Source organism: Mustela putorius, unplaced genomic scaffold (genome assembly GCF_011764305.1).
Source record: "Mustela putorius furo isolate JIRA1106 unplaced genomic scaffold, ASM1176430v1.1 tig00004041_pilon_pilon_pilon, whole genome shotgun sequence".
Classification (NCBI taxonomy): Eukaryota; Metazoa; Chordata; class Mammalia; order Carnivora; family Mustelidae; genus Mustela; species Mustela putorius.
Genome location: NW_025422176.1, coordinates 991997 through 1007880, shown reverse-complemented (window position 1 = coordinate 1007880; position 15884 = coordinate 991997). Strand labels below are relative to the sequence as shown.

The window sequence follows — 15884 nt, the reverse complement described above, 5'->3', positions numbered from 1 at the left end:
TGTGGGCAATTGAAAGAGCATCCCTATGCTATTTGAAGGTCACAGAGGCTTGGAAAACCCCACTAGTGACTCTTGAAAATCCCTTTCCATTATGGTGAGAAGGGTGGGTATCTGCTTGCTGGTGTAGTACATACACATGCTCCATATGGTTCGCTTCCTGCTTAAAGCTGGGTCAGAGACTCACTTCATTTAGATGTGAGAAAGGAACATTGTGCCCCTTCTGCCTGCCTTTTTTTTGGGGGGTGTGTGTGTGTGTAAATTTTTGATAAGTAGTTATATTTAAATTGACCCAAAATACTTTTGGCTTGTGACTTGACATTTTAGCATACAGTTTTTATTCAATTCATTATTACAATTTTATTTAGAAAAACATTTCTGATTTTAGATTTACTAAAGAAAGATGATCCTGTGGTAGAATAACTTTTCCCTAGATAGCTTCTGGAAGCTGCTGTGTAGTCATGTGATTAATAAAGGTGTTTTGTACTTTGGCCTCATGTGGCTTCATTTGGGAAGTTCCAGTAAAACAAATACAACCAATAATACAGCAAATATCTCATATTTTCATAGGCCAAGGACTGGCGTGTTGATAAAATGTTCATATTCTTCCTTACTTTCAAATGCTCTTTGATTCTTTTTTCCCTTCAGGATGAGGGGAAAGACTGAAAGAAGGAGGCAGGCTGAGGTGTGTGATTCTGGGCGGGTCCAGTTGTATCTTTAAAGCTTCAGTGCTCTCTGGCTCTTTTTGCATGTGGTTTAAATGGCTGATAGAATTACAGGTTTGTTTTTGACGTTAGCTTGCTGGAGAAAGTAAATTATCTTGCACGTTCACCTGCAGAAAAACAATGTGGTTATTAAACTCATCAGAAGAAAAATATGCTAGGGATATTTTTCTTGGACGATTTGTGGAATGTGCCACCAGCCTCTTTAGCCTCACAGATTCGTAGTATGTTTGCGTTAGCCGAGGGGATTTTAGGGCTCCCTTCCAAGCCCCTCATTTGAAGGAGGCCCAGAGAAACCATGTGACTTGTTCAAGAGCGTAGGGCTGGTTGGTGGCAGGCTGGGACTGGAGCCTCTTCGTGCCCAGTCCAGTGCTTTTTCTCCAGACAGTGCTGCTGAGCGTGTAGTGAGCACCTAAATGTTTCCGTTGTGTTCCCCCCTCCCCCCCTTTTTTTATTGTGAAATATTCAACCATTTCAGAAACAGGACTTAGAAAGTGGAAGTATCTTGTCCTAAGTATCTTAGAACTCAGAGTTACTGACTCTAATACTGTGTTGTATATTCACCCCTATTTTTTCCTGTGCATATACTACATTTGTCATTTTATAAAGAATGGAATCATTTCCACAAATTATTCTTTATGTCACTTCTTATTTAACTAGGAGATCTTCCCATGTTAGTGCACGTATGTGCAGCTCATTCTTTGTAATTACAGTAGGACTATGTAATATACTTAACCAGTTCCTAGTTTGGGTTGATTTCATTTTTTTTTCCTTTTACAAAATCTGGGTTGTATGACATTTTTAACCTGAAACAAAGAAAAGTTACTGAGGTAGGACCAAGTCTCGGAATTAGATGTGGTCTCTGCTTGTCTTGTTGACAAGTCTCCCACCTCTTCAGTTTCTCCCCTTTGTGAGACAAGGGGCTTTTACTTTATCATTTCCTGGGGACTCTTCTTCACAAAAACTTAGAGGAACTCTGGATTCAGTGACGTAGCATTCTGAAATGAGGGCATGTTACACGTTTACAGAGGATATCGTGCTTCGATGATTCTCTCACTGAAGGCAAACAGTGTGGGCCCTGGGACATGTTTCAGTCCCTCTCACGTCCCCACAAGCCCTGACAGACTGGAGAAGCTCATGGTGGAATTGGGAGATCAGTTCGTATTGACTTTCCAGTTACCCAACTGTTTACATTTTTCCCATTTTTAGATTGTGTTAACGGAAATGTACTATGATGGGTTCCATCGTTCCTTTTGTGACACAGACGACCTGGAAACAGTCCATGAAAGCGACTGCATTTTTGCCTTTGAGACTCCAGAAATATTTAGGCCTGAAGGAATTCTCAGTCAAAGAGGTAAATGAGCATCTGTTTCCATAAGGGTTTTCAGGTTTCACAACTGTCTACCCTTTGAGATGTCTATTCTGTAATGGCATACTTTTTTAAACTATGGTAAAATACCCATAACTTATTTTTATGATGGTATAAATTTTATGGTAACATTTCTCTGGAACAAGGCAGTTCTCACTGTTTTAGGCAACGATATTTCCTTAGTCTCTAATCTTTTCTGCCTGCAGTTGGAGCAGCCCCTATCTGAGGCTCGAACTGACTGAATCCTCCTTCCTTTTTGGTTAAGTGGCTTCTTAAGCATCTTGTGACAGCATTTGGGAAGATGTGTGATGCCATAGCTGCTTTTTTTTTTTTTTTTTTTTTTTTTTTTTTTGCTTTTTGTTACCTGCTCTGATGCTTAATTTCTAAATTCTAACTCAGTTATAAGATGTTTGCTTAATACCTTGCTTTTAAGAAATTTGCATCCATAAGCAGCAAAAGAAAGTCTAGCTCTGGACAGTGCTGTTCCTTTGCCTGTGGTTTGGAACTTAGCCTGTCTCTCTACTGTAGTTGGAGGATTTGGGGTCTATTTCTGATTTTGAAATTTGCTAGGCAACTCGAACTTTGTTCCTGGCCTTAGTGTTCTTCATGGTTCTGGGGCTTCTGTTCTTTTTCTTTACTTTACTCCAATGATTATTAAAGCATGAATGGCACCTGGGAACTGGTTAGAAATGCAGATTCCCGGAACCTACTGCAGACCTACTGAAGGAGAGGCTCTGGGGCTGGGGCCAGCCTGCGGTTTTTCACAGGTGATTCCAGTGCACACCAAAGTGGGAGAAGGGCTGAACTGAGAACCTAGTCTGAGCAGTGTCTTTCTCCTGCCATGTTTTTTAGAACTGAACCTCCCTGCTCATCTTCTTTTCCTCTGCTTCCATACCCTGACTTCTAACTCTCCCTCGGAATCTCTGCTTAGAAGTCCTGCATCGTCTTAACACTCAGCATTTCTTAGACTGGATCCTCCTGCATTTCTTCTCTGGAATCATGGTATCACCATCCTTCTTTTCACCCAAGGTGGATCCAAGCGCTTCTCCCTCAAAATTCACATAGAAATGATTAAAAACTATGCCATTTTCTTCCTCATCCTCTTGCCACTGGTATGGCTCAGACCAATCTCAGCTGGGCTTTTCTAGTAACTTCTCTACTAACTGTCTTTACCCCTTGACTTTCTTCTGTTAATTATTTTTTCATGGTGCCACCAGACTTTTTTGGATATACATTTCTGATCATATTATATGCTTATTGACTTGCCGGTGTTTCCCCTTTGAGATTCAATCTGAGCACCTTGGGAGAATTCATGGTTGGTCCTTGCCTTTCTTTCTAGCCTCTTTACTATATTCCATCTCCTTCATGTTCCTTATCCAGGTTACTCTGTATTTCTGGAATATGTCATGTACTTTTATACTTTCTGTCTGTTGAGAATTCATTTCTCTAGCTCCTTTATCAGCTCCTACTCTATCTCCCTACACGTGCCTCCCTGCAATCCACTCATCTCACCCAGTCCTAAGCAACCACACTGTTCTACTCTCATCTCTGTAGATTTCCCTAGTTTAGAGGTTCATGTGAACAGAAACATTTAACATGTGGCCTTTTGTGACTTGCTTCTTCCATGTAGCATAGTGTTTCAGGGTTCATCCATGTTGTAGCTTGTATCAGTCCTTCAGTCCTTTTTATCGCTGAGGAGTATTCCATTTTATGTATATGCCACATTTTGTTTATCCATTTATCTGTTGATGGACATTTGGGTTGTTTCCACATTATGAAATAGTGCTGTTATGACCATTCATGTACAAGTCTTTGTTTGAATACCTGTTTTCATTTTTGGGGGGGTTACACACACCCCTAGGAGTGGAAACACTGGGTCATGGTAATTCTGTGTTTAACCTTCTGAGGAATTGTCAGACTTTTTTTCAACAGGTGAATCATTTTTCATCCCACCAGTATATGAGGGTCATAATTTATCCACATTCTTGCCAACATTTATTATTTTCCATCTTTTTGATTATAGCCATTCTAGTGGGTGTGAAGTGGTGTGTTAATGTGTTTGTATTTGCATGATAAATGATTTTGATCATGTTATCATGTGCTTTGGACATTGGTTTACCTTCTTTAGAAAAATGTCTATTCAGATTTTTAAATGGGGTTGTTTATTTTTGTTATTGAGTTGTAGGAGTTCTTTATATATGCTGGATGCTAGATCCTTATCAGATACATGACTTCCAAATATTTTCTCCCATTCTATAGATTGCCTTTTCACTTTCCTGATAGTGTCTTTTGATGCACAAAAGTTCTTAGTTTTGGTGAAGTCTAATGTTTTCTTTTTTTGTGGCTTATGCTTTTTGTTGCTTATCTAAGATTCCGTTCTTAAATCCAGGACCATGAAGTTTACCCATGTGTTTACTTTTAGGAGTTTTAGCTCTTACACTTAGATCTTTGCACCCTTTCGAGTTTTAGCTCTTACATTTTAGCTCTTACATTTAGATCTTTGAACCCTTTTGAGTTATTTTTTGTATGTGGTTTGTGATGGGTATTCAGCTGCATTCTTCCGTTGTATGTAAACAGTAATCCTAGCACCATTTGTCAGAGATACTATTCTTTCTACGTTGAATGATCTTGGTGCCCTTGTTGAATGTCCTTATTTTAGTTCCTCCTTTCCTTCATCACCTATTTCCAGAGGTGCCTCAAGTTTCTGAACCTTTTGGTAATTCTGTACATTGGGTTGGTCAGCTTTCTCTGCTGCCAGTCTAGGATTCCATTATCTCCGGTATACCCATATTTACATTATTATTTTCTAGGTAGTCTTTTGTTTCAGTTTTAATTTTTCTTTGACCCGACAGCTTTTTTGTTTTCAAGTGTCATTTTCATGTGTGTGCTTTTGCTCAAGTTGTTTTCTACTTTTAATTACATTACAGTAAAAGAATACTCAGTTATCACCTTTTCCAGAAAGCTTTTCCTCACCACTCACCGCCCCCCCGCCCCCCGCCCGAGCCCCTACTCGCAAGCTGGCCGGCTTCCTCCTTGCTCCAGCCACATCTTCTGGACATCTCGGACACCAGCACGTTGTATGCAGATGGTCTTTTTTCTCCTCTGTCCTTCCACTGCACTATGAGATTCTGTGCAGTCGGGGCTGTGTTTTGTTTTCTCTTTCTGTACCCAGCAGTTCTGTATAGTTCCTCATGCATAACACGAGCCCAGTTAAGGTTTGTTAACTGAAAATTTGCTAAAATCCCCTTTCACACCCTCATTGCTAAGGGTTAACACTGAGTTTCTGTTTTTAAGTGAATTTGGTGAAGTCCAAGGTTATCATCTACTAACCAGAGAGTTCCTCTGTTGGAAGACCAGACCACTTATTGAGTATGTGTTAGCCTCTGTTAAAGCCTTGTAAATAACTTATTTGAGACGGATGAATCTGCTACCTTCCTGCTTTGCAAATAAGAGAGCGAAGTCTTGGGGAGGTTGAGTAACCATCCCAGTCATGCATCTGCTAGCAAGTGGGGGTGCTTCTTGAGCACAGAGCTGTGCAGTTGAGTGGTGCCCCCTCATCTCATTAGGGACCCTCATCACTTTAGCACAGGTCTTCCCAGCCTTCTGCAAAGAGCTGGGAAATGAGATCATTCATTGTCTCAAATTCAGACTTATTTTTATTTTCTCATACCAAAGTTTAAAATAACTATGAAGTGAAATCTGTTCTTCCTTTTGTGATTTCTTTTTGGTGTTTAAGCTTAAAAAGTCTTCTTCTCTCTAATAGCTTGATGAAGATTCTATTTTTTCTTACTTCTAATTTCTATATACTTTTTTTTTAAACTCTCATTCACCTGGAATTTATTTCGATTAACCACACACTGGTCCTTTTAAAATACTGTAATACTAATGTCCCTTAATAGGTTTGGCAAGTCTCATATTGCTGGATATTTAGGTTGTTACTAAAATGCTGCCATGAATACTTTTGTATAGCCACTTTTTGTTTTAGTCTCCTTTTGGTGGCGGGCCTGTTTGTGTGTTTGTGCATGTGGTGGTGGTGGTAGAGGGCTTTCCTTCTCCTTCCCTTTTTAAAAAAAGATTTTTGTTTAAGAGAGAGTGAGAGAGACCACGGGGGAGTGGGGAGAGGCAGAGGGAGTGGGAGAAGCGGACTCTTTCCTGATCAGGGAGCCTGACGTGGGGCTTGATCTCAGGACCCTGAGATCATGACCGGGGCTTAAGGCAGATATTTAACCGACTGAGCCACCGAGGCAACCCGGAGGGCTTTCTTTTCTTTGCAGGTTTCCTTATGCTGTACTTCCAGAGGATTAAAGAAAGGAACAACTAATTTTATTTTTTTATTGAGGTATAATTGACATATAACATGTTAGTTTCAGAGGATACAATGATTCAGTGTTTGTATATACTGCAAAATGGTCATTACAGGAAGTCTAGTTAACATCCATCTCCATATAGTTAACAATAATTTTTTATTATGATGAGAACTTTTAAGATCTACTCTCTTAGCAACTTTCAAATATACCGTGCAGTATTAACTGTAGTCACCATGCTGTACATTACATCCCATTACTTACTTATTTTATAGCTGGAAGTTTGTACCTTTTGATCGCCTTTCACTGAATTTGCCTGACATCACCTCACCTTCTGCAACCACTAATCCGTTCTCTGTATATGTGAGCTTGGTTTTGTTGATACTATCTTATATTCCACATATAACGATATCATATGGTATTTCTCTTTCTCTGACTTCTTTCATTTAGCGTAATGCCCTTAATGTCCATCCATGTTGTTGCAAATGGCAAGAGTTCCTTCTTTTTTATGGCTGAGTAGTATTCCATGGACATGCACCATTATTTAATCAAGCACTTGAGTTTCTGCTAAGTACAGGGCATTGTACTAGGTGCTGAGTTGCTGAGTGGCTCTGATAGCTCTGTTTTCACCTGATTTTCAGCAACCTGTATCATGCCCATCAATCATATATTTTTGTTCACTTAAATGTAGGTCCATCTAGTGTGGTTGATTGTATTAAGGTTGCCATGTCTTATAATGGCTGTGGATCTGGTAAGCGTGGTTTATCTTCTGTTTTTCATAACTCTGGCTCTTTAATTAGGGAGAAGATACTGCAGTTAGAATATTGAAGTTCATTCCACATTTACTAGTTCTAATTTTTTTTTCCCCAGTTTATTTGGTTGCTGGTTGCGTAGTCTTACCTTAAATTTGTCTTGGCGGATCATCTCTGCAAACTTGCTCTTCTAAAACTGTATCCAGTATTTGCTCAAGTGAAGAGGGCTTTTTGTTGTTGTTGTTGTTTAAGATTCATTTATTAGAGAGAGAGAGAATGCATGAGCCGGGGAAGGAGCAGAGGAAGAGAGAGAGACTCCTCAAGCAGATTTTCCACCAACTATGGAGCCTGGTATGGGGCTCGATCCGAGGACCCCAAGATCATTACCTGAGCTGAAGTCAAGAGTCAGATGCTCAGCTGACTGAACCACCCAGGTGGCCTTAAGTGAAGAGTTTTAAATTTCAGTTTTCAAGATACATAAAGCTAGTTTAAAGGAAATGTGGATACTTACATTATTTTAATGATGGGACCTTGGTGGCTCAGTCAGTTAAGCCTCTGACTCTTGACTTCAGCTCAGATTCTTGATCTCAGGGTTGTGAGTTCAAGCCCCACTTGGGATCCACGCTGGATATAGAGCCTACTTAAAAAAAAAGAAAGAGAAAAAGAAAAAATTATTTTAATGGCTAGAGAAGTTATCTCAAAGTAGATCTTTGTTTTTTTATTATAGATTAAATTACATAATTTAATTTATAAAATTTATAATTTATAATTTCTTAATTTCTCTTTTGCATGAACTTCTTTGTAATGAATAAAAGGAATTTTGAATTGATAAGGTTCTTTTTAATTTTTTTTTCCAGGAATCCACTTAAACAACAATCTAAACCACTTGAAATTTGGCTTGGATCATCGTCTATCTTCTCCTACACAGGCAGCAGCAAAGCAGGGGAAAACAGACTTACCCCCAACAAGAGCAGGAAACGACAAGATTGTTCTATTAGTGTGTAACCGAGCGTGCACTGGGCAGCAAGGGAAAAGGTAAAAACTGATTGACTAATAAGTGCTGAAACTTTAAACGTTCAGTATTTTCAAACATTTTAAGAAGTAAGGATGAAAACCCCTTACTTTTATTAATTTTTGATTCGGATATTTAGAAAGAATATATGTATTAGTTGACCTGATTTGAGGGCTTGGGAGGGGGAGAATATAAAATTAGGATGATAGAATCAGAATTAGAAAGGCTTTGCAAGCTCATCTAGTTGTTGAAGCCTTGGTTCGTGTGTTTATTTTTAGTTCAGGTTCCTCAAGGGGCCTGTAGGCCTAAATCCAGCTACTTTCTTAACAGCTTTTTTTTCTCTTTTAAAAAAATTCTTAACATATCTACTTGAATGGTACATGCATCTCAGTCTTATGTTCCAAACTGAACTGATTCTCTCTATAAATCTGGCCCTCCAGTATTTCCTGTCTCAGCAAATGGCAGCACTATTCATTTAGCTGCTTAAGTCAGAAAATCGGGAGTTGCAAATCTCTCTCAAATCTTTTTCCTGCTAAGAATTTATAGGAGTTTTAGACTATCCTTTAAGGCAACTCTACCACAGTAGTACTGTAACCTGAGTAATAACAAAATATGGATATGTTTCATGGACAAAGGGCTCTCTTTCTGCTGTTTGTCAGAATAGCATTTTATTAGTCTTTTAAAATGTTGCTTTGAAATAACTTCCTTATTTAATCATGGTTATTGTAAGTACGAAACGTGTTGATTTGTGTATTTGTGATATTCGTTAACAAATACTTCAGTGTTCACAGCGTGTTGGGCACTGTTCCAGCACTGGGGATGGGGCAGTGAACGAGACAGACTGTTCTTGTGGAGCTTACATCCCAGTGAGGACAGACACGCTGTAAACAAGTAAACATAGGTCACTTCAGACAGTCTTCACCACTTAGAAGATATTAAAGCGGGCCGGGGTGGTAGAGTGTGCTGGTCGGGGGGCAGCCAGACCCCTCTAGAGAGGGGGACCGGGAGGTCCACCTGAGGAAGGAGCATGGAGCGGAGGAGACAGTGTAAGGGACGTGAGCCTCCAGAGAGAAGGCTCTGTGGGGAGAAGACATGAGTACAGAAACCCCGAGACTAAGGGGAACGTGGCATGTTTAAGGGGCAGAAAGAGAGGCAGCTCAGTGTGTTGATATAAAGAATCTGTGGAGTCCCTTTTGTGATGCTCTTCTCTTGCAAGTGAAGACACGACCGTGTGAAAAACAGGAATGTCCAATTTACATGCGCCTGTGATTTCTTTCACATCGCAGTGCTGTTTGTGGAGTACTGCTCTGCGTACACCAAGGCCGTTAGAAATGGTTTTTTTGATATGAGTGCATCTCTTTCAGCCCGAGTCAGGGTTTATCTCTTGGCTCCTTCATTCATTCATTAAGCACTATGGATTTCTGGGCATTGGCTCTTTGGGTCACTGTGATAAATAAATCACAGTCCCTGCTGTCAGATTAACTGTCTACTGGTGGAGGCAGGAAGAGAGACAGTATTTGTAGCATGGTGGAGTTAGTGCTGTGGCCCAGACAGCACAGGGAACAAATCAACAGTGTGCTTTCTAGAGAAGAATACCATTACTAGGCCTAAGGAGGTGGCCTAGAGGAAGGGTGGAGGGGTGTTCCGGGGAGGGAATTGACTGCACAGAGAATGAGTAAGACGCGCATAGGGCACGAATAGGTCTAGTGGCTAGGCTTGGGTGAGAGAGCCCCTGGGCCAGGGGTCCTCGGCCCCGGCTGCATATCAGAACCACCTGGGGGTTCCTCAGTAAATCTCTGTGCTCGGCCCCTGTACCAGAGTGATTACAACAGAATCTTGGGGGCTTAATTAAAAAAAAAAAAATCCCTGGGGGCTGCAGCATGGGCAGGGGCACATGGCTTCTACCATAGGCTGGAATCTGACTTTCAGGGTCGCTTGCTTGCCAGCAACTTCCTTGTCAGACAACCAGGCTGCAGCCACGTGCGTGCTAGACCGACCATGTCCTCAACCGTCCCCTTTCCTCACCATATCCGTTGATCCTGTCCTCTGGCTATCTAGTACCCCTGAGAAGCCATTTTGGCACATGAACTGTTAAATTTTATTTAGAAACCTAAGCTTCTCGGCTGACTTTTTTATCCACTTATGGGAGTAACTGTTAAATTTCCTGTTTTATTTTGAGAACTGTTCTAAACCCAATAATATAGTCATTCCATTTTAAGAGACCATGAATGAAGAATTACGCATTAAAGGGATGCCATACTTTTAAGGTGATTGCAGTATTTATATGTGTTAGATTTGGACTGCCTTTTGTGCTGCACTTAGAGAAGACAATAGCTTGGGACCTTTTGCAGAAGGAAATCTTGGAGAAGATGAAGTATTTCCTGAGGCCCACGGTTTGTGTCCAGGTGAGTAAGCATTTTGACACTCCAGCATAGCATGCGTGTGTACCCAAGTGAAGAAACAGTCACTAGAGTGAAATTTGAATTTTGGACCTCTGCACTTAGGGAAGACCAGGTGCTGAGCTGGGATGTTGAGGAGCCTTGGTGGAAAGCTGTGTTCACATTTTCAAGACTAAGAATTTACCCTCAGTTCCTGGCCACTGCAAGAATTTCTTTGAATTGCTAGGTATTTCTTTATAATATATATGTATCTAATAAAGTACATGGCCAGCTTTGAGAGATTTTGTAGAACAGCTATCTATATATTTTCAAAATTAGGATTACTATATGAAGGTATCCCTGGAGGACTTACATTCAATTAAGGTTCAGCCTAAAGCAACATATTACTTGTCTTGCATAACATATTTGCTGTGTAAATTGCATTTAGGTACATCATCTTTAAAGTGTGTAAGAGTGGCTCAAGAGCCTAACAATAGCAGAGAGAAGCATTTTGCAAAACCGTTTGTTGTCCATCTAATGCCACTGTGACGCACATGCCCTTGAAGAGCAGTTCAGCCCCATTTTCCTTTATTGTTTGATGCAGGTGTGTCCATTCAGTTTGCGTGTTGTCAGTGTTGTGGGGATAACATACTTGTTGCCCCAGGAGGAGCAGCCGCTGTGCCACCCAACAGTAGAAAGGTAAAAATCAGTCACCGTGTAGAATTTTGTTAATGCTCCGATGTAATTTCTAGTGATGTCTGGTATAATTTCTATCTCAGTGTGGTAGGCTCTTTAGGCTTGTTTAGAAATTAAGTCTACTTCTTTTACTTTTCATTCATACTTGAGTATAATATATATGATCTTTTTTGAGATCAGAGAAGCCTGGAGTAGTCCTGTCAGGAAATCAAATTATTGTATGTCCCAGGAATACAGCTAAATTACACTTTAATATTCAGTCAGGATGGAATTTATCCAAACTAGAATTCTCATCATGCCACTCTCCTGGAAATCTTAAATGGAATCCTATAGCCTAAAAGATAAAGTCCGACTTCCACGGTATATGAAGGTCTACACAGTTTGAACCCTGCTACTTCCCACTTGTCAGGCCCCGCCCTCCTCCCGTCTTAGACTTTCAGCAGTATCAGAACACGAGGATTGCTGGAACGTGTGGCACAGCTTCGTGTGTGCCTTTGCATGTGTGGTGCCCTCTGTTGATCGTTCCATTCCTATGAGCCTTCTTTCTGCTACCTCTGTGCTTGGTTTATGGGGGAGAAGGAGAGATGCAGGAGCAGACTTTGTTTCCAGAGGAACTATTATCTGGTATCTATCTGGGTTGGTGAGAAATGAGACAAAAAATTAGAAAGGTTATAAAGAATATCTAAAAGTGATTGCGGACAGCCTTATAACATGAGATTAATTTCTTCCGATCTCTTTATTTCTATACTGGACATTTTTTTTAAAGATTTTTTAAAATTTATTTATTTGACAGAGAGATCACAAGTAGGAAGAGAGCAGGCAGACAGAGAGGGGGTAAGCAGGCTACCCGCTGAGCAGAGAGTCCGATGTGGGGCTTGATCCCACGATCCTGAGATCATGACCTAAGCCGAAGGCAGAGGCTTAACCCACGGAGCCACCCAGGCGCCCCTATACTGGACAGTTTAATTTAAGGATTTTTTCAGTCCAATTGTAACCTAGTTATTTAGATATACGAGGTCATAATGGTCTCACTAGAAACTTTTTCTGATAAGGAACGATGATGAAGAATTTCAGTAATCGCAATTTATGATATCAAATTTCAAATAGGACATAATCACATAAGTAAAATCATTTCTTTAGAACACAATATGTGACTTCCATCTCCGCGCTCTAGGGCATTAAAATCTTGTGGACCAGGTGGCACCGCTCATGTGAAGTTAGTGGTAGAATGGGACAAGGAAACAAAAGATTTGTGAGTATTTTTTTTTTACCTAGTGCTTATAGAATCATTGTTTGAATGATCATTTTAATAGCATCCCTTTGGTCTTTCAGATTAGCTAAAACAAATCTCTCTTTAAGTATCCAAGTGGACTGCTAATCCTTTATTTAACCAGTTGTCTGGATCTCAAAAACCTTAGAGTATTTGTTGGATGCTGATCAGACAGAACTAGTTATTCATTACTCTATAGGGCCAATTACTTTTAAAAAAACTTTTAAAGAGCGCACGCTCCAGGAGGGGGGGAGGGGAGGGGAGGAGAGGGAGAGAGAAAGAGAGAATCTTAATCCACACTGGGCAAGGAGCCCAACTCGGGGCTTAATCCCACAACCCAGAGATCATGACCTGAGCTGAAATCAAGAGTGGTATGCTTAACTGACTGCGCCACCCAGTTGCCCCTTTAATTTTTACTGTAGGCCCATTAACTCTTGTAAATTATACCAAATGCCCTTAGATACACAGGATAAGAAAATATGAATTAATAGTTCATGGCCACTCCCATGAAAACCAACTCCCAAATTATTTCTTGAAAATATCTTTATAGATACAGAACTTTTCAAGCATATTTTGAAACATAGAGAAGTTGAATGACCAGTTGGGTAACCTGTTTGCTTTCATTACCCATTGGTTCTTTTTGGTTATAAATCTATAGTCACATTGTGAAGCTGCAGTTTTGAGGTCACTTTTGCAGTACATTCTCTAATAATTACCCACCCCCTCCCTCATTGCAGCCTGTTTGTAAATACTGAAGATGAATATATTCCTGATGCAGAAAGCGTCCGTCTGCAGAGGGAGCGTCATCATCAGCCTCAGACTTGCACTTTATCCCAGTGTTTCCAGCTCTACACCAAAGAGGAGCGGGTAAGCACCTGGCAGTTCTTCTTGGGTGGGGAGGGGGCGGGGGTGATAGGGCAGGATGACACGAGAGAAGCAGATGATGCCCCAGAAGAGTCCCCGGCATTCTGCACTCATGTAAGTTTTGCACACTTGATGGGCATCTAAGTGTTGTCTCTTTTAGGACTTCAACAAAAAGTAGTTTAGATTACTAGAAATTTTTGACTGATTGAAATGCTCTAAAAGTGAACCTGCATAGTTAATATTTTCCCCTTTTAACAATAATGCATTTTTTTGTTTCGATTTAGAGATTTTGTCTATTTATTCTTAAGACTTTATTGAGAGCGAGAGAGAGTATGCACGAGAGAGAGCAAGCACAAGTGGGTGGGGGGCAGAGGGAGAAGCAGACTCGCCACTGAGCAGGGAGCCCAACGCAGGGCTCAATCCCAGGACCATGGGATCATGACCTGAGGCGAAGGCAGACATTTAACCAACTGAGCCACCCAGGTGCCCCTCGATTTAGAGATTTTAAATCATTTGCCCTAGTAACCAGAATAGTGATTCTTAATCTTCTGGTGCTAAGAACATAGGTGCTAGAACCTATTTAAATTTAAACTAAATTAATGAAAATGAAGTAAAATTAAAAATTCAGTTCCTTAGCTGCAGTGGGTATACACGGAAAGTTCTATCAAACAGCATGCTTTGGACCGCTCAACATAGTGCTGGGCAGATAGAGGGGACTCAGTAAATATTTGATTGGAAGAGTGGACAGATACATGGATTAATAAGTCTCTGTGGATGGGGCCAACGCCTGTGTGGTTTAAAACTCTTTAGGTTTATGCACCTTGACTGGAGTACTTGGCGTTCATCTAATCTTGAATTGATGTTTAGGATCATAATCTTGACTAATTGTTACTGCTCACTCTTGTATGTCGTGAACCCTGACATTTCAGGGTCAGAGGGGACTAAAACTCCTTTATTCTAAAGGTTGTTCTTCTCCCTAATCGCAAATAGGTGATTGTCCAGCCACTGTTTCAGTACCTTAGTTATGAGGCATTAGTCTCCGCTCAAGAGACATACCATTTCCTCTCTAGACGTCGCTGGTGGTCATGGAGGCTGCCCTGAAATGGGCCCCAGGTTACTGCAGCCAACAGGCGTTCTCTCTCCTGAGTTTGTTAAGGATATTTGAGGACACGTCTGACTATTCTTCCACTTGTCTATCCTTTAAATATTTGAGAATACTTCTAATGTTCTCGCAGAGTCTTTTTCCCCCCAGCTGTTCATAGTTAGTTCCTTTAATAATAGCTTTGTTTATAAGACCTATTTTTTTCTTTTTCAGTGTAGGGCCTAATTATAAAATAGTTAGTTGGCTTTCTTAATTAAAAAAAAATTGTTCAGATTTTACATATTTATTTGAGAGAGAGAACCCAGCAGGAAGGAGAAGAGAGGGAGAAGCAGACCCCCTGCTGTGCAGGGAGCCTGGTGTGGGGTTTGATCCCAGCACCTGGGGATCATGACCTGAGTTGAAGGCAGATGCTAAGCTGAGCCACCCAGTCGCTCCAGTTAGTTGGCTTTAAAGTGGGTTGATAGTAGACTCTTGTTTGGAACTTTGTCCTATTTGGGTTTTTTTTTTTCCCCTCTTTTTAATTTTGGAGATGTTTGAGAATGGCACAGAGCTTAAAACTGATCAGATCTTCTAGATGACAACATTGGTATTCCACAGAACATCTTACTGATCTAGAAGGATGAGTTCAAGCTGGCAAGATACATTTGAGTAGAGATTCATTCATTCAATAAATGTTTACTGAGTACATACTGTGTGTTAGGGTGCTACGCATGGTACTGGGGATATAATAGGGACCAGGCCAGGTGGTGTTTCTGACTTTGGGCTGCTGATAGTCTAGTGGGGATAAATAAGTAAATCAAGGAAGCAACTGGATGTGGTTGAGAAACAGGAATGAGGCCAGTGTGGCTGGAACACAGGCCTGAGGAAGAGAGTTGTGGGAATCTGTCCTAGCATAACCTAGCTAGCATCTGTATATCCGTAGCATCTATAAGCAGTGCCTGGCACAGAGAAAGCATTTGGTAAGTACATAAGAGTGAATGAATAAATGAGTATAACTGGGACAGTTCAGCTATCAGGTCCAAAAATAACAGTACAGGTACAGAGCAGGAGACAAGGAGACTTAGCAGCAGGACATGAGGTGGTAACTTTGGGTGTAGTTGTCTAGAAGCTCAGTATTGATTCTCAGTGTCACATGTCAGCCGCAGTCAGCTGCCTTAAGGATACTTTATTTTTTAATTTTTTAAAAGATTTTATTTATTTATTTGACAGATAGAGACACAGTGAGAGAGGGAACACAAGCAAGGAGAGTGGGAGTGGGAGAAGCAGGCTTCCTGCCGAGCAGGGAGCCGGATGTGGGGCCCAGTTCCAGGATCCTGGGATCATGACCTGAGCCAAAGGCAGATGCCTAACGACTGAGCCACCCAGGCACCTCACGGATACTTTTAAACCAGTGCTCAGAACTCAGATGGTGATAGCGC

The 15884-nt window shown here is 40.8% G+C and overlaps 1 protein-coding gene across 4 annotated transcripts in view; it reads left to right on the top strand.

The window, feature by feature from the left end:
• Positions 1-15884, top strand: part of USP31 (ubiquitin specific peptidase 31) — a 212496-nt gene that overhangs the window by 57253 nt on the left and 139359 nt on the right. For all 4 annotated transcript variants that reach the window (XR_006604546.1, XM_045072683.1, XM_045072681.1 and 1 more), the window contains exons 6-11: positions 1929-2073; positions 8002-8179; positions 10450-10561; positions 11139-11233; positions 12405-12482; positions 13238-13367. Coding sequence is in view for 3 of the 4 variants with exons in the window: in XM_045072683.1 (XP_044928618.1) it covers positions 1929-2073; positions 8002-8179; positions 10450-10561; positions 11139-11233; positions 12405-12482; positions 13238-13367 (738 nt within the window). In the remaining variant the exon portion in view is untranslated. The remainder of the gene's footprint in view (positions 1-1928; positions 2074-8001; positions 8180-10449; positions 10562-11138; positions 11234-12404; positions 12483-13237; positions 13368-15884) is intronic.